This window comes from Physeter macrocephalus, chromosome 18 (genome assembly GCF_002837175.3).
Source record: "Physeter macrocephalus isolate SW-GA chromosome 18, ASM283717v5, whole genome shotgun sequence".
In the NCBI taxonomy this organism is placed as follows: Eukaryota; Metazoa; Chordata; class Mammalia; order Artiodactyla; family Physeteridae; genus Physeter; species Physeter macrocephalus.
This window is the reverse complement of record NC_041231.1, coordinates 37,120,052-37,144,393: the sequence shown is the minus strand read 5'-3', so window position 1 is coordinate 37,144,393 and position 24,342 is coordinate 37,120,052. Positions and strand designations below refer to the sequence as shown.

Here is a 24,342-nt window from a genome sequence, read left to right as displayed (position 1 = left end):
CTGTTTTACACATGGTAGTGTATTTATGTCAAACCTAATCTCCCAATTCATCCCACCCTCCCCTTCCCCACCCTGTGTCCACACATCCATTCTCTACACCTGTGTCTCTATTCCTCCTCTGGAAATAGGTTCATCAGTACTATTTTTCTAGATTCCACATATATGCATTAATGTATGATATTTGTTTTTCTCTTTCTGACTTCACACTCTGTATGACAGACTCTAGGTCCATCCACATCTCTACAAATGACCCAGTTTTGTTCCTTTTTATGGCTGAGTAATACTCCGTTGTATATATGTACCACATCTTCTTTATCGATTCATCTGTCAGTGGACATTTAGGTTGTTTCCATGACCTGGCTATTGTAAATAGTGCTGCAGTGAACATTGGGGTACATGTGTCTTTTTGTTTTGTTTTTAAACATTTATTTTTTTTATTTATTTTTGGCTGCATTGGGTCTTCGTTGCTGTGTGTGGGCTTTCTCTAGTTGGCGGCGAGTGGGAGCTACTCTTCATTGTGGTGTACGGGCTTCTCATTGCAGTGGCTTTTCTTGTTGCAGAGCATGGGCTCTAGGCACGCGGGCTTCAGTAGTTGTGGCTCGCAGGCTCTAGAGCACAGGCTCAGTAGTTGTGGCACACGGGCTTAGTTGCTGCACAGCATGTGGGTCCCGGACCAGGGCTTGATCCCGTGTCCCCTGCATTGGCAGGAGGGTTCTTAACCACTGTGCCACCAGGGAAGTCCCATGTGTCTTTGTGAATTACAGTTTTCTCAGGGTATATGCCCAGTAGTGGGATTGCTGGGTCATATGGTAGTTCTAGTTTTAGTTTTTTAAGGAACCTCCATACTGTTCTCCACAGTGGCTTGTATCAATTTACATTCCCACCAACAGTGTAAAAGGGTTCGTTCCCTTTTCTCCACACCCTCTCCAGCATTTATTGTTTGTAGATTTTTTTGATGATGGCCATTCTGACTGGTGTGAGGTGAAACCTCATTGTAGTTTTGATTTGCATTTCTCTAATGATTAGTGATGTTGAGCATCTTCTCATATGCTTCTTGGCCATCTGTATGTCTTCTTTGGAGAAAAATGTCTATTTAGGTCTAACACCCATTTTTGGTTTGGGTTGTTTGATTTTTTTGATATTGAGCTGCATGAACTGTTTGTATATTTTGGACATTAATCCTTTGTCAGTTGCTTTGTTTGCAAATATTTTCTCCCATTCTGAGGGTTGTCTTTTCGTCTTGTTTATAGTTTCCTTTGCTGTGCAAAAGCTTTTAAGTTTAATTAGCTCCCATTTGTTTATTTTTGTTTTTACTTTCATTACTCTAGGAGGTGGGTCAAAAAAGATCTTGCTGTGATTTATGTCAAAGAGTGTTTTGCCTATGTTTTTACCTTTAGGTCTCTAATCCATTTTGAGTTTATTTTTGTGTATGGTATTAGGGAGTGTTCTAATTTCATTCTTTTATATATAGCTGTCCAGTCTTCCCAGCACCACTTATTGAAGAGATTGTCTTTTCTCCATTGTATATCCTTGCCTTCTTTGTCATAGATTAGTAGACCATAGGTGCATGGGTTTATCTCTGGGCTTTCTATCCTGTACCATTGATCTATATTTCTGTTTTTGTGCCAGTACCATACTGTCTTGATTACTGTAGCTTTGTAGTATAATCTGAAGTCGGGCAGCCTGATTCTTCTAGCTCCATTTTTCTTTTTGCAGATTGCTTTGGCTGTGTGGGGTCTTTTGTGTTTCCATACAGATTGTTAAATTTTTTGTTCTAATTCTGTGAAAAATGCCATTGGTAGTTTGATAGGGATTGCACTTAATCTGTAGATTGCTTTGGGTAGTATAATCATTTTCACAATATTGATTCTTCCAATCCAAGAACATGGTATATCTCTCCATTTGTTGGTATCATCTTTAATTTCTTAATTTCTTTCAACAGTGTCTTATGGTTTTCTGCATACAGGTCTTTTGTCTCCCTAGGTAGTTTTATTCCTAGGTATTTTATTCTTTTTGTTGCAGTGGTAAATGGGATTGTTTCCTTAATTTCTCTTTCTGCTCTTTCGTTGTTAGTGTATAGGAATGCAAGAGATTTCTGTGTATTAATTTTATATCCTTCAGCTTTACCAGATTCATTGATTAGCTCTAGTAGTTTCCCAGTGGCATCTTTAGTATTTTCTATGTATAGTATCATGTCATCTGCGAACAGTGACAGTTTTACTTCTTCTTTTGCAATTTATTCGTTTTATTTCATTTTCTCCTCTGATTGCCGTGGCTCGGACTTCCAAAACTATGTTGAATAAAGTGGCGAGAGTTGACATCTTTGTCTTGTTCCTGATCTTAGAGGAAACGCTTTCAGTTTTTCACCATTGAGAATGATGTTTGGTGAGGGTTTGTTGTACATGTTGAAGTTGGGCGGGGGTGGGGTGGGGCAGTGTAACAGCTGGGGCGGGGACGGCAAGGTGGGAATAAAAGGCCTAGTGGTTTTTTTTAAAAAAAAAAAACAGGTGGTGCCCACCATCCTCATCCCCACCCCCATCCCAAGAGTATTCCAGCAAGCCCCTAGATGTGTTAAGTTACATTCCTGCCCCTTGGGCCAACACTTCAACATATTTTTAAATGAGCCTCTTTCACATTTGGGTGTAATCAGCTGCCTCTGCACTGGGCCCTGGGGTAAGTGAGCCCTTTAAGAGCTGTTTCTCCCTTCTGCTATAGCTTTGTGGGTCTTGTGGATATGAGCAGCATTGGTTTTCAGTGCTGTATGTTTTGGGGGATTATCTGTTCTGTGCAGATCTTAAAAGTGGGGGTACCCAATGTGGGGTTCAAACCCTTAACTCCTTGGGGAAAAGCTCTGGGTTTTGAGTTCCCTCCCAACTGTGGGTGGCAGCACAGGGGTGGGGTTTATGGCTTGACCGTGTCTCAGCCTCTCCCACCTGCTTTGATGGTGTGCGTCTACACACTTGCGCAATGTGTAGGAGTCGCCCAGCCAGTTCTTTAGGTTTTTTTCAGAGGAAATTGTTCCATATGTAACTATAGGTTCAAGTGTGTCCGTAGGAGGCGAGTTCAGGAGCTTCCTAGGTCACCACCTTGAACCAGACCTTCAGTTTTTAAACTAATTACCAATGGACCCTCCTGTCAGTTATTTGTGGTCTTGGGGATCCCTTGGTAACTTAAAAAGAGACAAAAACCAATTTGGCTGGCCATAAGTTAGGAGATAATATTAATGTTCCTCTAGAAATATCAAAAAGCTCTGGAGTTGGCTAGTACTGAGCCCCAAGCCCATAATGTCTTAATGGAAATCCATCCTCTAACATACCACTATTTCTGCCAGTTAATTTTAGATCTTCAATACAACACCAAATTACTTAATATGACAGGAAGGTAGAAGGGAATTTGAAAAGGGAAGTGGGGTAAAGCAACCTGTTTCGTTTATTTAAAAGAACAAAACTTTTTTTATAGTTTGCTGGTAAGCTTGAAGAATGTGGTTTGGTCCCTTCTCTATGTCCAGATAAATAACAAAATTATATAAATCCTACACATCACTTAAGAGGAAGTCAAACTAGGTCTTTAAGACTGAAATTATGTATATTATCACTGGGTGACTCTAAGGGAATTTAATCAGTCAGGGTCCCAAAGTAGAATAATTAAAGGTGGCTTATTTAAAAAGAGACTCTTTTCAAAGGAGTGGATGTGAGGGAATACAGCAATAGTGCTTTAACTCTGGTGCTAGTAGCAACTGACCTGTTACCAGAACCTAGAAGACAAGCGTTGTATAGAGGTAACTCTGAGGGGAACCTTTAGTAAAGAGACAGAGTCAGCCTGAGGTCAGCTCACAGGGAATGAGCCAGTGGGATAAGTATCCTGAATTCACTCTTTTCCCTTCCTGTAATCTGCATATGAACACTCTTGACAGAAACAGAAGCCATAGGACCCAGGAACCCATTGATAAGGTTCTTACCAACTCTGAGGGGAACCTTTAGTAAAGGGACAGAGTCAGCCTGAGGTCAGCTCACAGGGAATGAGCCAGTGGGATAAGTATCCTGAATTCACTCTTTTCCCTTCCTGTAATCTGCATATGAACACTCTTGACAGAAACAGAAGCCATAGGACCCAGGAACCCATTGATAAGGTTCTTACCAGTCAGCCTCTTACGGCAGAGAGCAGGGGAGAGAAAGGTGTAAAGTGGGTCTAGAGTGGCAAAAAAGGATATCCAGTATGAAAATGATGTAGGCTGGGCAGCCTTACTAGGATTAGTCCTGGAGCAGCTCTAGTCTGGAATAACACACTTACAGCAATAATTGGACTTTTTTTTTTTAATGGGCAACCCAGACCTTTCATTAGGTAATTGTGAATTTAAAATTTTAATCATATGTGGAAAAAAAGCCTTTTGAGCAACAAAGTAATTTTGTTGCTCAGCTGTTGTGATAGCTGAACACATATATAATCATGAACATTATATAAATTTTAAGGAGATTTTAGATGTCTTGTTTGAATGGTGAACTTTTCCTGTTTTCAAAATGGAAAAAAGTAAAAGGTTATATGTGATTCAGGGATGGCCTGGAGGCATAGTATGATGGTATATGAGATACAGACATTAAAAAAGTACATGAGGACTTCCCTGGTGGCACAGCGGTTAAGAATCTGCCCTGCCAGTGCGGGGGACACGGGTTCGAGCCCTGCTCTGGGAAGATCCCACATGCTGCAGAGCATCTGGGCCTGTGTGCCGCAACTGCTGAGCCTGTGTGCTCTGGAGCCCACGAGCCACAACTGCTGAGCCCGTGTGCCACAACTACTGAAGCCGGTGCACCTAGACCCCGTGTTCAGCAACAAGAGAAGCCACCACGGTAAGAAGCCGACATACCGCAATGAAGAGTATCTCCCGCTCGCCATTAGGGAAAGCCCATGTGCAGCAACAAAGACCCAACGCAGCCAAAAATAAAATAAAAAAATAGTGAATCAGCTAAAGTTCTGATACGTGCTGTAGCTTGAATGATCCTTGAAGGCATTACGCCGAGTGAAATAAGCTGGACGTGAGGGGAGGGGGCAGTTGTGCAGGGAGACACAAATATTGTATAGTTCCACTGGTGTAAGGAATTTAGAGTTGGGTGGACAAATTCAGAAGTGGAAAGTAGGGTGGAAGTTGCTGAGGGTTGGGAAGGAGGGTGGAATGGGGAGTTACTGCTTAGTGGGTGCAGGGTTTCTGCTTGAGGTGATGATGGGGTCTGGAATTGTGTGGCATCATGAGTGTGCTTGGTGCCACTGAATTGTACACTTAAAACTGGTTTAATGGAAGATTTAGGGAAATTGGAACCCTTGTGCATTGTTGGTGGGAATGTAAAATGGTGCAGCTGCTAAAGAAAACAATGGCATTTCCTCAGAAAATTATAATTACCATATGGTCTGGCGATTCCACTTCTGGGTGCAGTCAGAAGAACTGAAAAAAGTAAGATCTTGAAGAATAGCCCAAAGGTGGAGGCAACCCAAGTGTCCCTTGACAGATGAATGGATAAACAAAAATGTGGTATATACATACAATGGAATGTTTTATGGTGTGTGTGTGTGTGTGTATTCAGCCTTAAAAAGGAGGATATTCTGACACATGCTACTACTTGGATGAATTTTGAGGACATTATGGTAACAGAAATAAGTCACAAAAAGAGACAGTCATAGAGACAAAGTAGTATGGTGGTTGCTACGAGCTGGCAGGAAGTGGGGGATGGGCAGTTTAGTGGGTATAGAATTTTTTTTTCAATTTTCAAACCAGTTTTAGAGGGCAGTTTTAATGCCTTTGAAAAAAATGGTTAAAATGGTAAATTTTGCATTATGTATGTTTTACCACAATTTTTAAAAAATTAATCATCTGAAACTTTTCTTTAGATGACTTAAATGCAGGAATATTTACCAATATAGAATCACACTGTGGATCGGTAACAGAGAGGGAAATTATAAACTCTTCATCTCCTGAGATTCCTGCAGAATTTAATGAACAGTTTAACACTAAGAAGAACAAGCAAGAACTAGTAAGTCATGATAACGGAGCCAACTTGGAAAAAGAAAACAGTTGGTATAATGGCCAGTGTTATCAGTTCACAAGAACAGAGAAACAAACAAAACATATGAAGAAGTGTCCTAAAAGGCCTGATTGGAATATAAATAAACCACTGAGACGGTATATTCCAGCATCAGAAAAATACCCTAAACAGCTTCAAAAGCTGAGAGAAGAAAAAAGAGTAAGGCGGCAGATGGAACTGCTTCATTTGGTAGAAAGAAACAATCTTGGACACCTCTCTCAAAATAGAGTCACTTCACCAGATGTTCTTCATTCATCTCATCAAGAAACTGAACCAAGTTTCAGGTGGCAGCTAGTCAAAAAGGTAAAGCTCTTTTGTCTAAAAAAATATTTTAAAGCATGTATTGAAGTTTTTAGAATGAGAATACAGTTCCACATATGCATGTTTTGACAAGGCTATTCTGGGTCTGAATAAGAGTTCTAGAAATTTGCTGTAGTTTACACCAGGGGTCAACAAACTATGGCCAATGGGCAAATCCATCTTGCTGCCTGCTTTTGCAAATAAAGTTTTTTAGGAATACAGCCGTGCTCATTTTTTTTACCTATTTTCTGTGGCTGGCTTCACACTGCAAGAAGAGTTTAGAGTAGTTGCAACAGAGACCACATGGCTCACAAAGCCAAGTGTTTACTATCTGTCCTTTACAGAAAAAGTTTACACTTAAACCCTGTATAGATTAATGCTATTCTTTATTCAGATACCCATTCAAAACTCTTGTTTATAGTCCATATAGACAGAGGATAATTTACACGGTCAGGAATTATTGGATTGGTTTCTCTGTCTGGAGCAGTACCAAGCCTCTCCTATCCTATTATCCAGTATGTGTTACTCAAATATTATCCTCAGATTATTTCAACAAGTAACCACTAAAAACATTTGTGGGGACATATGGAAACACTGTTAACTCCTGTCTATCATTTAGGAAGAAGAACCTCGGAGAATTAATTCTTTCAGCGAGGAAAGGTATGTTATCGATTCCACAGCTACTTAGTGCTTTCTGTGTGATATAAAATACTTGCTGAAAATATAGGTGAGATCAAGCATGTATGCATGTCTGTGAAGACAGTAACAGGAAAGTTTGTGACTTCAGGTGAGTAGAGGTTTAAGGGAAAGGGTGTCTGGCATTTAACCTAGAATTTGAAGGTCCAAATTGGACTGGACCTAGGCATCCTAAGCAGGAATGTGGGCGACATTTTGTTATCTTCAGACTTTAACAGTTTTGATTTTCCAGATATGCCAGCAGTGGAACAGACCTTCTGCTTGGATTGAAAGGGGAGGGAATAAGTGACTGGTAGGGATAATGAGAAATTAACCAATGGGAGATTTAAAATTGTTAGAATTTTTATTCTCTGCTTCTGTGCACAAAGCAGCTGGTTTAAGTTATCTCTGAATGTGGCTCTAATAGCAAGTTTAGTTTAGGTGGTAAGTATATTATTTTATGGTGAACTATCTAAGGAGAAACATTAGGTTTAAATTAACTCAGGCAGTGCTGATCCTCAGAAGCTAGTAAATTTTTCTCCCTGTTTTAGCATATATATATCCTCAGCAAGTACTAGTCCACCCCAAATTAATCCCATTTTGTTGCCCTGTTTTAGGAAATGGTATCATAGAACTCAAGCCTCTTACATATAGGGTTCCTAAAGGTGTTATAGGTACATTTAGAATAAACTGAAATGTGATTAAAGAATAGAATATGCTTAATCTAAAATAAAATACACAATTTTTCATTCATGCTTTTTAAGAAGTCCCTTATTGTGCTTTTTGGAAAAATACAGGTCTCAATCACCACCAGTTCCGGCAGTGAAAAACAGAACGCAGCAAACTCAGACACTAAAAAACAGTACTTATGAAAGAGAGAATCTGATCTCAGGAGATAGTCAAACAGAATTATCACCTGGGTTTTCTGAACCATTTCATTTTATTCCCTATGTCCGAACCAACGAGATCTATTACCTTGATCCAGATGCACCATTGTCTAGGCCTTTAACCCAGGATCCTCAGTACCAAAATCCACATGGTAAGTAAATATAAGTGTACCCCCCCAATTAAAAACCCAAATTGCCCCAGGAGAGGTAGAAAGAATTTCTCTCTTTTGCAGTCAATTATTAAAATTTTCATTGAATATTTATTACTTAAATTTTACTTGGTGCTTTCCTAGGATATAAATTTATTAATGAATCCATAGAATGTTATAGCATAGGGCCATTTCATATTATTATAAATGTATTTGAATTTTGTCATTTTTATCTGGCTTCAGACTGTGACCAAGAACAGCTTTTTGACCATCTCAGGGACCCACTTCTTAATCCTAACTTGGTGAAAAACAGGGATCGACAGCAAGCAATCCTTAAGGGACTGTCAGAACTGAGACAGGTATGAGCTCTTCCAAAGTGTGGATGTGACCATTTTCTGGTGGAGGGCTGTGTTTTACCAGTTTTACTAAACATCGTTGGTTACATGACTTATGTGACTTCACCACATGTCAGTTTAATGTACAGGTGCTAATTCTTTTTTAAAAAACACAACTTTCCTTCTATTTCTTTCACATTGCCATCTCTAAGACTGTTTCTTTCTAGCATGAAATCATGAGACATTTTGAATATTAAGACAACTTTATTGAATGAAAAATGCATACATTTGAAATGGCAAAGCATGATCAATAAGGCCCTAAAACCAAAGGCAGAAAATAAATACAGTTATGCTTTAATTCTTAGTAATGCACATTTTTTTAAATGAACGTGTTTGGAATAGAACTTGACACAGGTCCCAAAGAGTAATATAACTCAGTGTGAAATTACACGTATAATCTTACCAGACTACTTTTTCTCCCAGACCAATTGTGACCCATTATCCTGCTCAGATAAAAATAAAATCAGGTAACACATCCAATATTTAAGGCTATAACTGTTCTCTACCAGCTGGCCTTAAAAAAAAAAAAAAAAAAAGACTTGCAAAACTGGTTTTGCAATTAGCTTTGATTCACAGTATACTTTGTGTATTTGGGGAAAATAAACTGTAGTTTTAGGAGTACCCTTTTCCATGTCCAGTCATTTATGAATGCAGATTTCAAATTGTTGATTCAAGGGTTGCTTTAAACAATTCTTTCTATAGAACTAGAAAATCACCCCCACTAACCCAGGATTATAAAGTGTCCCTTAGTTTTAAAATGCTGTCGCTTTGGTAACATGTGGATTGAATTCTGTAATTCACACAGTGAAGATTTTACTTAAATCTCTTTTTAAAGTGACAAGGCATATTCTAGCTTAGCAGACAAAAGTTGTGAGCTTAAGAGAAAGGAATGTGATGTACATACACCTTCACCTATTGACCGTATCTTACTTCAGCAGGGCCTTGTACTAGTCACTAAGGTTAATGCAGTCGAGATAAAATAAACACTGGATGTTAAAGGGAGACTCATGACCATTTTAAGAGCATTTGGGGAAAAGGAAAGAGGTGGTGTTCAGCCCCACAGTTAGGAGACATGGTTTTAAGAAAGGTCATTTCTATTGGTCGTATGGCTAAAAATATAATCTTACTATAATCTTACAAATGTGTGATAGCTGCACAGTATCCAAGTGAGAAAGTCTGGTGTAAAAATTGAAAATTTTTGAGTTGAACATGATGTTTAAGCTATGGCCAAGTAACTGAGCGTTATACGTGTTTTCAAAGTAATATAGTTCTGGATTAACAAGACAGAAAAGTAAAATAGGAATAATTTGCCCGTCTGCTGCACACCGTACTAACATATCTATGATTTCAGGGCCTTCTCCAGAAGCAAAGAGAGTTGGAAACTAATCTCATGCCTTTAGCTGCAAATCAAGAAGAGAATTTTAGTTCTTCGTTTTAAATGTAGAAAATCAAATCCTTTACATTTGATTTGTCTTCCAAATTATAAAATGTGGTTGGTTGTTGCTTAACTGTATCTATCAAATGGCCTAAAATGCTTATTTAAAACTTGTACATTATGTAGTAAAATGCTGTGTGTGTATATATATTATTTTTTTAAAACCAATAAAACAAGACACTTGTAAAAAAGCTTAGTAGTAAAAAAAGACACTTGTAAAAAAGCTTAGTAGTAAAAAAAAAAAAAAAATTTTTTTTCTGCTCATCACAATGTGGGTATTGATCTACTTACCTTAACACAGTCTGGAGTTTACAGTGTTCTTCCACACTTTTTACATGTAGCTTATTAATTAAAATACCAGTTACATAGTTTGCTCTATAAAAAGATTTTAAAGAGTAGAACTCAAAGTTCTTTTGAGGTGCCAAAGGAAGGTCTGACATACTTACTTTTACTAAAATAGCCCAGATTCAGTTTAGGCTTACGTGGAAATTTTTTTAAGTCCTTTTTTTTTAATGACTTATTGTAGAAACTACAGTTTTCAAAAACATTTACAAGTTTGTATTAGTAATGGAGAGGCAGTTATTAGCAATACATGTGGATTTAAAATTTATCTTCACCATGTACTTTGTGAATTTAAAAAGTTAGTTAGCTTTAGTATATAGCACTTTAGCACTTAAGTGCTTACCACCTGAAAAATATACTTACATTTTTCTAACAATTTAAAAATCTATAGCAAAGTTTGTTTCAAATTGTTTAAACCAATTCAGTTTCATATTTCAAAAGATAGATGATAGATAGGTTTTTGTTTAAGTAAGTCAAGGACCACACAAGCACTGAAAATTGTAATTATCAAATATTTTCAAATAAAAGGTTGACCAAAATTTTAGCAACAGGTGATTTTACATGGTTAAAAGTCTAAAAATAAAAAATGCTGCCTGGTGTTACGTCCTAAGTCCTATATGTACATAGTTTTATCATCTAAATGAAATGGCTTTGTTCATTAAATCTTGAGGTATTGAGCCAAAACCGTGTAAATATTAACACCACTGGCTTATACCTGTGTAAAAGCACTATACAAAAAGCTTAAAATAAATGCATTAGTTGATATGTCATTTCAGCAAAAGTAGCTGGGATCATTGACATTAGAGGAGGGGGAAAAAAGTAAAGCCATTATTGTTCACTATCCTTTTGCAACTATCTAGTTTTATATATAAAACAGGCTTCAATTAGAAGCCAAAGTACAGATGACATATAAGTGTAAAACTTAAAAGTGCCAATATGAGATAATTCAAGTACAATATATGTTAAAAATATATATATTTATTTCAATTTTCAGATGCTTCAACTGTTACAGGCCATCATGATTTAAATAAGAGGAAAAAAAACATTTGCGAAAGGAAAAGAAACCTTTTGTTTAGCGAATGAAATATAAATTGTTAATTCACTTTTAAGAAACAGAAAAAGTCCATAACAACCTACTTTAAAAAAAAAAAGTTACTGTAATTATTTCTCTTTTGAAAACGGCCTGGAAGAATCACTTTTCCAACAACTTAATGGAGATGGAGATTTCTCTCTATCCAAGTTTTGCGTATAAGCAGATAAAAAGTAATTTTCACTTTCTTGAGACTGACTTGATGAAAGGGCATATGGTGTCCCCAAAAATGTCTGATGAGTGAGAACATTAAAATGACTAAACTGATGGGACATATTTAATTGACTGTGATAAACCTGAAAGTTGCTATATGAATCCTGTTCAGCTGAATTACTGTTCTCTCCTTCAGAGCATACTATATCAATAGAAGCTCTCTCTTCAGAATCAATTTGATAAGTCTTCTCTTCTAATAAACTTTTGTGCAAGTCTAGAGACGATTGCAACTCAATTTGAATATTCTTTTTTTGATCTGTTCCACGTGATCCTTTGGTCTCTTTCTCCAATATTTCTGAATGAAAATTGCTGCATACTTCTATTTGTGAGATTTCATCCCCTGAATCCAGAGACATATCCTCTTCGTCCTTTTCATCGTTTTCTAAAAGAGCTACATTTAAAAAACAAAAAGTCCTCCTCTATTGAAATACACAATTTGCTTAAGTTTTAAAATTATACACTACTCACACAATATAATGCGTCAGGGTCTGCAAGTCCACAATCCCTTAAAGCTTGGTCTTCTGCCACAAGTTCACTTAGTCACAACACTCACACTAGGTGTGAATGTCCAGATAATCCGATGCTAAAAGCTTCTGCGAAATGTGTTCACGTTTAATGTTGGGAAATCCCAACTCCCAGCTCCAAAGGGGTTAATGTCAAAACAGCATCTAAAGTTATACGGTAATTCAGTATTCGACAAGACAAATATAAAATAAAAATTCTGACATCTAGCTTCATTGGATTACTACTAAACTGGTTAGCTGTATCAAATGTTCGAGCATCTCTGCTTTTCCTCAAAAACAAAAGTACATCTTTCATTTTACATAAAACCTGGAACCAAAGCAGAGGCCATCTCACAAAAGACTAAAGCTATGGATATCTCTACTACCTTGTAATTAAACTGCTTTAATTCACAACAGACGCCAATAAAGCTTACATACCCTCAGAAAGAAAACACCTACTCTATAGTATGCAGTCTACATTAACTCGAACAGCTTATATTGACTACAGTATAATAAATGAGCAGATTTTGTGTATGCTAAGTAAAAGAATGATAAATGCCTTGAAACATTTCCCCTGAAGCTGAGTTTACACTGAGGTGAGCAGTTTCCAAATTAGCATTTTATTATATGAAATCAAAGCAAAACCATTCTTTTTCTGTCTGCCTTAAAGAAAATGAAAACTACTGAAAAGTTACCTGACTGCGACTCAAGATTCTCATTAGCACCAAGCAAAGGAAGGTTTTCTTCTGTAATTGAGTTGTGATAGCCCACAAGATTTTTAAAGTTTTGCATAAAATCTTCAGCAGTCGCAACCACTATTCCATTATCGGTATAACTGGAAAGCATCTTGATACTCTTTTCTAAATTGAAAAAAAAAAAGTTGAGTATAAAAACACTTGCAAATATAAAATGATAATGCCTGCCTCCAGCCCTCACAAAATCCTTTCCTCCTCCACTGTTTTTTTTTTTTTTTTTTTTTGCTGTACACGGGCCTCTCACCGCTGTGGCCTCTCCCGCTGCGGAGCACAGGCTCCGGACGTGCAGGCTCAGCGGCCATGGCTCACAGGCCCAGCCGCGATCTTCCCGGACCGGGGCACGAACCCGCGTCCCCTGCATCGGCAGGCGGACGCCCAACCACTGTGCCACCAGGGAAGCCCCCTCCACATTTTCAGAAACACCCGACACAGTCCCACAAAATCCTTTCATACACATTCCTGTATTCATAGTAGAAAGCTTAAGAGCACTCTCTTTACCTGTTAAAAAGACTATGTGTCGTTGCTGTATGTTTTGAGCCTGAAGTCTGATAAGGCAATCCAATTCTGGAGCATTTCGAGTTTGTGAATCACAGTTGTGGTATGACAAAATTTCAACCAGATGTTTCTTCTGATAGACATTCAGAAGGGTCAACAGACTCAGAGCTTTAGCATTCAATCTGTGAAATTAAGTTCAGTATTTGTATCTGCATTTCTAAAATTTAGTATGGACGTTTTCACTTGAAATTAAAGCCATAATTTCTCAATTGAGGCAACTAACGACAACTGCGCTGCTTAGCTCACTGCCTGAACAGGTGCTTCTTAGTAGAGGGAGAGCAGGAATTGTGCAACCCACAGGTAACTCCAGGGGCTTTCTCTGGGTACAAAGCCTGAGGGCCAGCTATTCAGTTCAGACAAAAATCTCAACGTATTACCTACTAAATAAATTACACTTCTCTTCAGCTTCACTAATTTAGAACTATAATGAAAGGTGTAAAAGGACAAAAAAAATATAAATCTTCCCTTTAAAATATAACATGGCTCTGAGCTATTTCTATACTTCCAGATGCAAGGCAACGTGGTAGAAATTACGGGCTATTGTCAGGAAGATGACAGTACTAATTTGTACGTTATACCTCCGGGCCTCAGTACTGCTATCTGTTATATAAAGATAAGACTTCCCCAATGCCTACTTCACGTGATTAGAAGATAAAACAAGTTTTTAAAAAATGAAATACAATAAAAGGTTAAATAATTTAAAATTACTAAAGCCTGAATTTCCCTAAGTGTGTCCCATGGAATATCAATAGGTATTAGAAGAAAAAAATGTTTTGTGGTCTAGGTTTCAGAAATGCTGATTGACAAAATGTAAAACAAGATCCTTAACTACAAAGTTTCTCAGATCTTCAAATGTGTAAATAAGTACATTATATGGACTCTAGTAGTAGAATATAGTATCCCAAACTCATCTGATTACAATAGTCATTTGCAGAGCCTCTCAAGGGACTAGTGCTCCAAGAATCACGTTTTGAGAAGTGACTTCTGGGCGTGTTAGAAGTCACTTACTACATAAATGAATGTCCTAATCATAGATCCCTTTATCATGTCAAAATTAATCCTTGTCTCATATGTGTAATATTATTAGATTAACAATTAGGAGAGGGCCTGATCTACTTGGCATATAGAGTTCCATAAAAAAATAATGCTGATTATCCCGTTTTGATTATTATTCTAAACCCAAGTGGTAAAGTTTAAACCAATTTTATCTCTACATAACTAGAACTTCAGCAAACCTCTACATAAACAAGAATACCATTTTCAAACAGGCTAGAATAATTCAGTATCTACATTCCCTTATGGCTGGCAAAAGACATCTGTGAAAACTGAGCACCATCTATAATTTACAAACATATAAAAAAGAGAGCAAAATTCTGTGAACACAATGTTAAAATCAACAACCAATATATAGTTATTTTTCAAACCTTACCTGCCCAGTTCCTTTAGTTTTTTCTGAAATTTACAGTGGACTTTCCATTGCCATTTTCCTTCTGGAGTACTAAGTTCTTCGAGGAATGTCAAAAAATTTTTAAGGTTCTCTGTTAGAGATAATGAAGTTCATTTTAAATTCAATAAACAAGTCACCCATTCCACATCTGAATTAAGGAAGAAGTGTTTGTTGATATTATGTAGGAACACCTACTTTCCTATGTAGTATTTTCTTTCTCTTTTTTCCCCTCTAAGGGAGACAGATCTATATATCCTCTCTGAGATCTAAGAACATAACATCTACACACAAAAAAACAAAAACATGTTGGTAACAATAACAAACCAAAAGCAATCCAAGTGAAGTAGGTATATAAAGCCCTGCTTTATACCAGACTTAAAAGGAAATTATTCGTAAAGAGTAAAAGAATGGGAAAGAAATCTGAGGTAATAAAAGCTCAAAAAAATGATGGAAATGTACTAGTTATCTGTGACTGGCGGACAATACATTAAAAAAGTATGAGTGAGTCACGAATGAGAAAAACCTACAAAAGATAAGTTACATGCTTAAAAGAATAAATCTTACCAATTGTGATTACTTCTGGATTTAGAATGGATTCATCAGAAACGATAAAACCTCCAGATACAAATAACTCATTGTATGTATGATTTTTAACATCATCCAAACTATCAACACCAGCGAAACTAACACAAGGAAGCTTCTTTAAAGTCACCAAGCCAGGTACCTATTTAAATACCAAAATAAAAATAGAAATAAGGACAGACAGACTCAAGTGTGAAGTAACCTACAAGAGATGTACTATGGCTCACCTATATTAGTGTGTTGCCTCTGCAAAGTCAAGCACAAAAACAGTATTTCCAACATTATTTCCAAATATACAAACCAACATTTATGTACTGGGCATCTACCTTGAACAGAACACTCTAAGGAAGAGGCACTTAACAAGAGACCTGGAAACACAGAATGACAAATGCTAACCTGCCTGGCCCTGTGAGTACAGCCCGAATTCAAATGAGGCAACACCCTACGGACTGAAACAGAAAAGACTTCAAAGAGCAGTAGGACTTGAGATCATCTCCTAAGACTAGACGGGGTACCTCCAAACCCAAGGGAAACGGGGACTGCTTCCGCAAAGAGGGGGTACCAACAGGTTTTACCTACAATATACAAATGAAGGTGATAACAATATAAAGAGAGTCAGCAGACCCAATGGCATTCAAGGAGTCAGTATTCTTAGTCTTGACTATTTAAGCGATAGGTTAAGATCTGTGATACGCCACAATTTAAAATTTTGCAGAGGTATAAATATGAATCTCATGATCTGATTCACGGAGGGCAGTTTAGGTCTCAAGTCCTAAACCTCCCAACCTCGAAGTTTTATCTCCTTTAAAGCTTATGAGGGTATTTTAAAAACAAACAGCTTTAGTCTCAAAGATAGTAGGGATTTTTTACAACCAATATAAGTAAAGAATTCAACTTAATAGTCTACCTTGTGAATGAAACCTGCAATGTCTTCATTTTGAATTATAATCAATAGTTTATCTAATTTTGATCTTCTTTCCAAAAACTGTTCTGGATGACACTCTGTATTGCCTAATTTGATAAGATATTCCTGTTAAAGAAAAAAAACTAAGTCAACATTTAAAAGCTTTTTTGCAAACATCCATTTAACACAAGAAATGCAAGATAAAGTGGTTAAGTTTAACTACTACTAGACCACTATTAATGATGCCCTTACACTAGGGACCTCAGAGATCATCAAGTCCACTCTTAGAGAAGACTCTGAAGCTCAGACCTTAAATGGTCACAATCACAATGTTATGATGCTATGCAGTCAAAGCCAAGTAAATGCTAGCTTGGGGTAACAGAAACCAGAAAAGCAATGGATTAGCCCAGGTTCTTAACTCTTATTACTTATTCTGGGCAATCCAGAGCTCAGTCATTAACCACTCCCTCACTCCCATTTTCCTTTCCTTTTGAAGCAGGCCCTTGATTATCTGCAGCAGTGTTACCGGTATACTCCTTCAGAGTTAAAAAGCACTTTTATGACTACTGTAGCTCCTTTAACTCACAACAGCCCCAGGATCATTCATATAGAGCTTCAGTATGTACAACTTTACTTACATATTAATTAGCCATGCCTGTCAAGTTTACACCTTCAAACCAAACACTCTCCCATCTAACACATCCTTCCATGCTGGTGACACGGTACTACCTTTCAAAGGACACAAGATAGCCAGTCCCAGCAGAATTCTCTTTGCTTGCTGGGGGAATCCTGAACTCTGAAGCAAACTGCAGGATTCTGAAGGTCACATTCCTCATTTCACAGCTACGGGAGCAGATTAATTTTCTCAAGGTTGGCATGCTGGTTAGATAACCATAAATCTAAACCAAGGTTGCCTCACAACCAGTCTTTCAAGAGCTGTCTACAAGTGTCACACCCAAAGAGGATGTTTCTGTGTAGCCCTAAAGAAGCATCTTCTACAGTGTTTGATTTTGCTCTAACTTCTAAAGCCTCTGGGCAAATCTCAGAGCAGTTTACAATCAAGTTATGAAAGAGTAAATTATTGTCTGATAGGCCTGCTTGTAATTTTTAGTCTTTTTACATTAAGAAATTTTAAATGCAAGTTTGTGTTAAATAAGACAGTTTAACTCATAAAGTAACAAATCAATTTGACTCCAGAAATATTTAGGAAGTTGAAAATTTTACTCATAAAGTCCTGTACTATACTGTTAACATTTCTGCTAGAAAATTTCCAATGGATATTGATTAAAAGAATTAAAGTTCTGATCTGATTTCCTATCATATTTATAAAACACAGCATCCTTTTCCTCTTCTACATAAAATAAATAGCAGAAATATGATTTATTCTAAGCCAGAATTAAGCCAGGATTAAAAGCACCATTCGTAAGTAAACACATTTCCCACAAGTGTGTTAAAATCAATTTTTAAAATGCAGTGGGAGGAGATGGAGTAATGGTGAGCACACTGGGAACTGTGCCCAAGCCACTCTCTCCTCTAGCCCTACACCACCATGTAGCTATGCCCCAAAGAGCTGGAAACATGTTGCTGGGGGTGAAAGAATGTTGAGAAGCTCAATGTTCAATCATACAGGGCAAAAATGCAACCAAGAAATTCCTGGTTAAGTCTGGTTTCATCTTCCCAAAAAACTACAGGGAATTGGTAAAGGCAGCACACTGAGCACTCTGTTGCCCCCATTTCCATGCTCTTCACGTTCTCATGAGCACATCACATGAAACATGCTGACGTCAAAGAGATCCTCAAACTGACAAAGGCTCAGGACATGTCAAAGCATGGAGTTTCTGGGCCACTTTGGCTATACGCCACTTATTTATAGTCCCCTCTGCTTCCTCTAACTAAAAAAGCAGAAACTTATCATGGTAAGTAAATTCCATAAATAGGAGCAGGCATTTATTTTAAAAACTAAGGCATTCCCTTAAGGAATTAAAATGCTATACAGTTTAGTGCATACTAATTGGCAACATTAAACCACTAATATAATTGTCCCATGTGTTATAAATTACGTATCTATTGTTACAGATTTTACAAACCTGTCTCTATGTGTGTATTTTTTTAAACCAAATGCCTGAAACGCCAGTCTACTCCATAGCTTCAGTACAAAAAAACATACCTTGCAAGAAGGAATCTTTCATGATTGGGGAAGTGTTTCAGGATCACCATGTTTTTTGATAATAAGGGCTATTGGGAAACCTGGCATAACCAGGGCATCAAGAAATGCCAAAAGATATCATCATTAGGTCATCCTGGACAGTTTTATTTTTCTACCTGACTGATAAAACCCCCTGAGGTAAACACTGACAACTTCCTTTATTTCTCTGCATCTTTCCCTGCCCTTTGTTAAAAACCCAGTAAGAAACATTGAAAATCTTTAAATCAACAATTTAAAGGTATCTGCAATATGTATACAACTGGTGTTTAAAATGACACTATGCAAAACAAGATTAAAAATTCTAAGACATTTAGATCACCAGTTCTAAATTCAGTTGAACTTACTAGTCTTTTATTCCACTCTGCATTAAATTATGAAAATAATATGGTCAACACTTAAAAACAAACAAAAATCCATTTTATAGAGGTCAGACCCAACAAGAGAAGTTTAGACAGCATTACAATTACCTTCTCATTTAGTTACCTTTATTTCTTTACAGAGCACACTCTCCTCTTCTTCATGAATATAAAATTTCACAGTATTTTTCTGGACATCTTTCATGATTTTAACCAAACTGTTAAATACTTCAGGTTCTAACTGGCTTATAAAGTTTGAAAGAGCTGGTTGGGCAGAAATGTTTACATCACTGGGCGATTTTGTTTCTTTTTCTACCGGTTCCCGGGCAGTAGGATCAGAAGTCACCACTGGCTCTGTGGCATGGTGTGGCTGGTTCACTTCTGCTTCAGTTAAACCCAAAGTCGAAGAGGAAGGCTGCTCATTAGAGTTGGTGTCTTTCAGAGGATCACTACCAAGTGGCTCAAGGAGGTGTTTATTGTTGAAGTCGCTTGAGGAAACTGGTATGACATGCCTTCCCAGAGGACTCAATGCTATCTTAGTACCAGAGTCATTAGGACTGACTGCTGGCAAATTCCCACCCTTGGCTGATGCTTTGATAACAGTATTTAGTTTCTCATGCAAGCCATCTACAAACTCCTGTACACCAGCTTTGGAAGTCTTAGAATATATGAACTCAGAAAGCCGTTTCATCTTCTCTTGTGTTGAAAAGATAGGTGTGGAAATTCTGCTGACATATGAAACATTCTTCTGCTTCAGAATCTCTTCTATCTTCCTAGAAAAGAGACTGTACTCTCCTAACACTGTCCTTTCTGTGGTTTCACTCATTGCAGGCGGTTCTGCTGCTGGCACACACTGCTCCTCCACTGTCACCACCTGACCTGTCAACACGTCATCCTCAGTGGTGCCCTTTAGTGTGTCTGTAAATGGAGAGGATGGAAACTGGTAATCAGAACTTCTCTGTCTACTTATTACCCGGGGGTCGTTAGGAAAGGCCTCCTGTGGTGGCAGACACACCAGTTGTTCTTCTGGTGATTTCATACCTATATGGGAAGAGTTTATTATTACAAAAGCAATCCAAAATAATAACATCTGAAAATACAAACTCATAAATAAGGGAAAAAAATGCCAGGTCAAGTATATATTTAGAACAAACTATGCATTGGAAGGTAGAATAAAAACCTCAAATAATGGTGTGAACCTATTTCCTACATGCCCTACTTATTTATGGCTGGTCTTTGTATTTCAGTAGCTAGAGTGACAAGTCTGAATGTTACTTTCTTTGATTCCTTCTGAAGTATTCAAACAAGGGCAAATTTAACATCAATACAAATTAAGTCACTTGTTTATTTCTGCTTCCCTACCTTTCTGTAGATCTGACTTTAACAGACATGCTTTAAGCAGAATGGTCAGTTGCAACAGCTTGCTCAACCCCCATATTCTTTGCCAAGTAATGTCCACTATGGTAATACCCTCTGAATAGGAAAATTTTGAGTATAAGGCGACTGAAAGAATGCCAAGCTGAAATGCTGTGGGAATAAGTCGTCAAGTTAAGAGTTGCATTCAGGATCTAGGATAATTAATTTTATCTGTTTTCAGATTTGCTCTTACATATGGGGTTGCTTAGTGGATTTGCTACAATCTTAGGGACTTCAATTTATCAGGAAAAGGAAGTCTCAGTCATACAGGAAGAGAACACATTTCATAGCTGCATTAACAGTAATACTTTTGATAGCACTTTTGTTAAGTATTTTTATTTTGTTTGTTAATCATTCCAAGAGAAATCATAATAGCTATTACCCCATATGAGATGAAGAGATCATCAAGCTAGCTGATGCTAATGAAACTACGATAACCCATGATTCTTGACAACCAGCTCAATCCATAAGAACGTACTTTTTTCCACTCACAAATCCTAAATTCAAACACAGTATGTTCTTGAAACTACATTTCAAAACAGGAACCCTAAATCCCTTTTTAAAAAACATGGGGAAAATACATTTAACAGCAATTTATAGTAATACTTTATTACACGAAAAAACAAAATTTCATTATTTTTCCCTACAAGTTCACATTACACAATTTTATCCTTTAAAAAAGTACTAATTTTGCTTAAATCTTAGCCAACATTCCCTAACAAATTGCTGTTGTAGTATATAAAATGTTACCTCCAGATCAGAAAGTCCACACATAGGTATAGTTTTCAAAACTATAGTACTTTTAAGATATAGTGAACTCCCTATTCAAGTCTGCACCCAGGTATAGCAGTGTAACCCCTCTACAAAAAATTCAGTTTTGATTTTCCCTACGCTCACATTTTTCTAAAGGTTTAAACAGCCTAAGCAGCATTTAGTTTATAACATTTTGCTACCAACCCCAGTGGTTACCATGAACCACTGCACCCATTAAGTACCGCAAAGGCACCTGTCAGCACGGTGAGACCATACAGCAGGTCTGTAGGTCAAAGAAGAGAAGGGGAGCAAAATATCCAATGTACCGAGGTAAGAATTACAACTGTATGAAATTGATAAACCAGAAAATTCAACTTCCATAAAATAATTCAGGAATACTGAATGTCCTTCGTAAATTTGAACATGGGGTTTAGTGCACATATAAAATGTCAGGATGAGTACATAAGAAATCTGTAACAGGAAACTCCCTGGCGGTCCAGTGGTTAGGACTTGGCGCTCTTACGCTCTTACTGCTGAAGCTCAAGTTCAATCCCTGGTCAGGGAACTAAGATCCTGCAAGCTGTGCAGCGTGGCCAAAAAAAAAAAAAAAAACCACGAAAAAAATAAAATCTGTAACAGAGGTTGATCAATGGGGTGAAACTAAGTGTCTGGCCTAGGGGTGGAAGACTTATTTTTTGAAGTAGTTTTGTACTTCCTGAATTATGTACCATGTCAAATATCTGATTTATTCAAATAAAATGTCTTACTTGCATCTTGTAAAACAAATGAGCTGGGAAGGACCACATGTAATTTTAAAACTTCTGAATGGTTTATTATTAAAAATACTTGAATACATTCTCCCAAATATTTCAGCTATAGTTGAGACCAATAAACTTATTCCTAAATTTTTTTTTCTAAAAAAATTTTTTAAAAAATAACTGCACCACGGGGCATGTGGGATCTTAGTTCCCCAACCAGGGATCGAACCCGTGCCCCCTGCAGTGGAAGTGTGGAGTCTTAACCACTGGACTACCAGGGGAGTCCCCTAGTAAGCTTATTCCTGAAGGGCTATGGATAAAGGAAATGTTTTTAAGCTGAAATATAACTTAAATCCACATGGGAAATTTTCCATATTAAAAAACTCTAAACCAAATCCCTTTTGAAAATGCAAATGATCACCATCTAATTTTACTTTGTACAGATTTCCCCCATATAATTTTTATTATTAAGATGGACTTTATTATTTTTAAAATGTCTTCAATAAATGATTTAAAAGAAACACACGTCAATATCTATAATAATACATGTTTTCTACTATCATTCAGGCATTGTGGTACTTTAACTTTTAAATGCAAGGGGAGTGGCAAGTTCTCAAAAAGTAGCATCACTTGGATTTTTATACTTTTAACCACAAAATATGAAGATGGTATGCCAAATAAAGACTGCAGATGCTGATGGAGCATTATGAAGCATAAACAAGATACCTGATTCTCCCAATGAGAAAGAATCACTGATAGAAGCAAAACTTACATGAATCTTAAGACATATTGTTGTGTGAAAGAGCCAAAACCAAAAGAGGACATATGTAGTAGGTTCCATCTATCTTAAATTCAAGAGTAGGTAAAAACTAATCTATAGCAAAAGAAGTCAGATTAGTGGTTATGGTTTGGGGCAGGGAGAATACTGACTGGGAGGATGCAGAAGAAGACCTTCTGGGGTACCGAAAATGTTCTACATCTTGATTTGGGTGGTGGTCACCTAAGTGTTTACATATGTAAGAATTCATCAAGCTGTCTACTAAAGATTTACGCACTTTCCTGTATGTCATATCAATATATCTGTTCTTCCCGCTTTGTTTTTTTTTCAATCGTCTTTTCCTAGGAGGAGACAAAGATCATCTTGAAGAAAACTATTAACTCAAAGTTTTTTTAATTCCCAAAAGAGAGGAATAACCATAAAGATCTACTAAAATTAGTAATTTAGCTTTTCTTCCGAATAAAAAGAAAAACAACACAAGGTTTCTGAAAGAGTAAGACAAAATGAAATGGAAACAAAAAACACACAGACCAAACTCCAAGCAAGAAGAATCTGCCTATGGCCATCTGCAGGGATGCTGAATTGACCTGAGTTTAGAGAAAAGAGACTGTCTTCTAGGCACCTACTACTATTAGCTAATCAGTAATATCTATAAATGTTTCTGGAATCCAGAAGTTTCCTAATCTCTTAAACTATCTGCAGAAATTAGCTTTACAATTAGCAAAAGAAGAACTGAGTCAAAAAAATTCAAGATTAGGAATAATGTACCTAAAAGATACATGGCCTCACCTCCTCGTATTTTTTAAATTTAAGAGAAACTTGAAGACTGCTTCTCATAAGATGTCCTGTAGAAATGGATTAAGAAAAATATTCTGGTCTTTCCAAGTCATCATATCAGACAGAATCTACTGCAGGTGAAAAAAACTTAATCTCTATGAATATTCAGTGACTCCCTTGAATACATTCTTTGTATAAGAATATTTGATATAAATCAATTAATGATTTAAATACAAATATGATATTGTCCAAATTTTCTGTAATTAACAGATTTAAACTGATGCCCTCCAGATAGAGGACCAGAACTGCAAGTAGCAATTCTGAAGAAGGGCACATTGGGAGGAAAAGCAAAGAGAGCCTTCTCACCTGGTGTTTGTTTCTCACCATGTTTCCCCAGCTGGTCTTCTGGGCTTCTTGCATTCCCTCCTGAGGGAAAGCATCCATTAGATTTGTAGACTCTCTTCAGGTACTGGTGACAACCTTTTAAAGCACCTTTCAGATAACCCCAAATGCTAACAAATTCAAGTAGTCCCTCTTCTGCCTAAAATAATCCTGAAGGGTCATTAAGAAATGGGAAGTTGCTTCCCTTTCCATTCAGGTGATGATGGAATATCAACACCTAGATGTTGTGCCTTCAAATGGCTCTGAAACCAGCTATGAAGGTGTCTAAATGAGGAAGGTTAGGATAATCACCTTGTACAGACTACTTCCTTATTCTGTTTTTCCAACTCAAGCCAACTTCTCCAGGTCAGGAGTACCAGCTGCCGCTCTACGATCACTTCTAGGCCTCTTGCCCTCTCTGATGAGGTACTAAGTAGAAAATGGTTCTGAAGCCCATGGAAACTCATCAAGTTTTAGAAATTCTTTGCAGAGTCCTTGGAGGTCTCAGTAGCTTCTAGGTCACAAGCTAGAAAGTATATTTCAGTCGACTTTCTAGCAAAAACTGTTTGTTTTTTGCTTTTTAAAGGTTAAATAAAGATCTAGGAATGGAAAAG

General features: G+C 37.2%; 2 protein-coding genes across 13 annotated transcripts in view; one reads left to right on the top strand and one right to left on the bottom strand.

The window, feature by feature from the left end:
- Window positions 1-11,342, top strand: part of CCDC66 (coiled-coil domain containing 66) — a 62,162-nt gene extending 50,820 nt beyond the window's left edge. For 3 of the 4 annotated variants that reach the window (XM_024123898.3, XM_024123896.3, XM_055079838.1), the window contains exons 14-18: window positions 5,878-6,374; window positions 6,991-7,031; window positions 7,844-8,085; window positions 8,326-8,441; window positions 9,829-10,099. In XM_024123898.3, the coding sequence (XP_023979666.1) occupies window positions 5,878-6,374; window positions 6,991-7,031; window positions 7,844-8,085; window positions 8,326-8,441; window positions 9,829-9,915 (983 nt within the window). In that variant the 3' untranslated portion in view covers window positions 9,916-10,099. Of the gene's footprint in view, window positions 1-5,877; window positions 6,375-6,990; window positions 7,032-7,843; window positions 8,086-8,325; window positions 8,442-9,828; window positions 10,100-11,248 lie in introns of those variants that run through there. The other variant, XM_055079839.1, reaches the window with a different exon arrangement.
- TASOR (transcription activation suppressor) overlaps window positions 11,213-24,342 on the bottom strand; it is a 49,068-nt gene continuing 35,938 nt past the window's right edge. Inside the window, exons 17-25 of one of the 9 annotated variants that reach the window (XM_055079836.1) lie at window positions 23,714-23,773; window positions 20,228-20,392; window positions 18,993-19,906; window positions 16,307-16,429; window positions 15,382-15,541; window positions 14,800-14,908; window positions 13,314-13,492; window positions 12,756-12,920; window positions 11,213-11,948 (exon numbers count right to left, since the gene is read on the bottom strand). In XM_055079836.1, the coding sequence (XP_054935811.1) occupies window positions 11,416-11,948; window positions 12,756-12,920; window positions 13,314-13,492; window positions 14,800-14,908; window positions 15,382-15,541; window positions 16,307-16,429; window positions 18,993-19,906; window positions 20,228-20,392; window positions 23,714-23,773 (2,408 nt within the window). In that variant the 3' untranslated portion in view covers window positions 11,213-11,415. Of the gene's footprint in view, window positions 12,226-12,755; window positions 12,921-13,313; window positions 13,493-14,799; window positions 14,909-15,381; window positions 15,542-16,306; window positions 16,430-18,992; window positions 19,907-20,227; window positions 20,393-23,713; window positions 23,774-24,342 lie in introns of all 9 variants that reach the window. The other 8 variants (XM_055079837.1, XM_024123886.3, XM_028479243.2 and 5 more) reach the window with 8 other exon arrangements.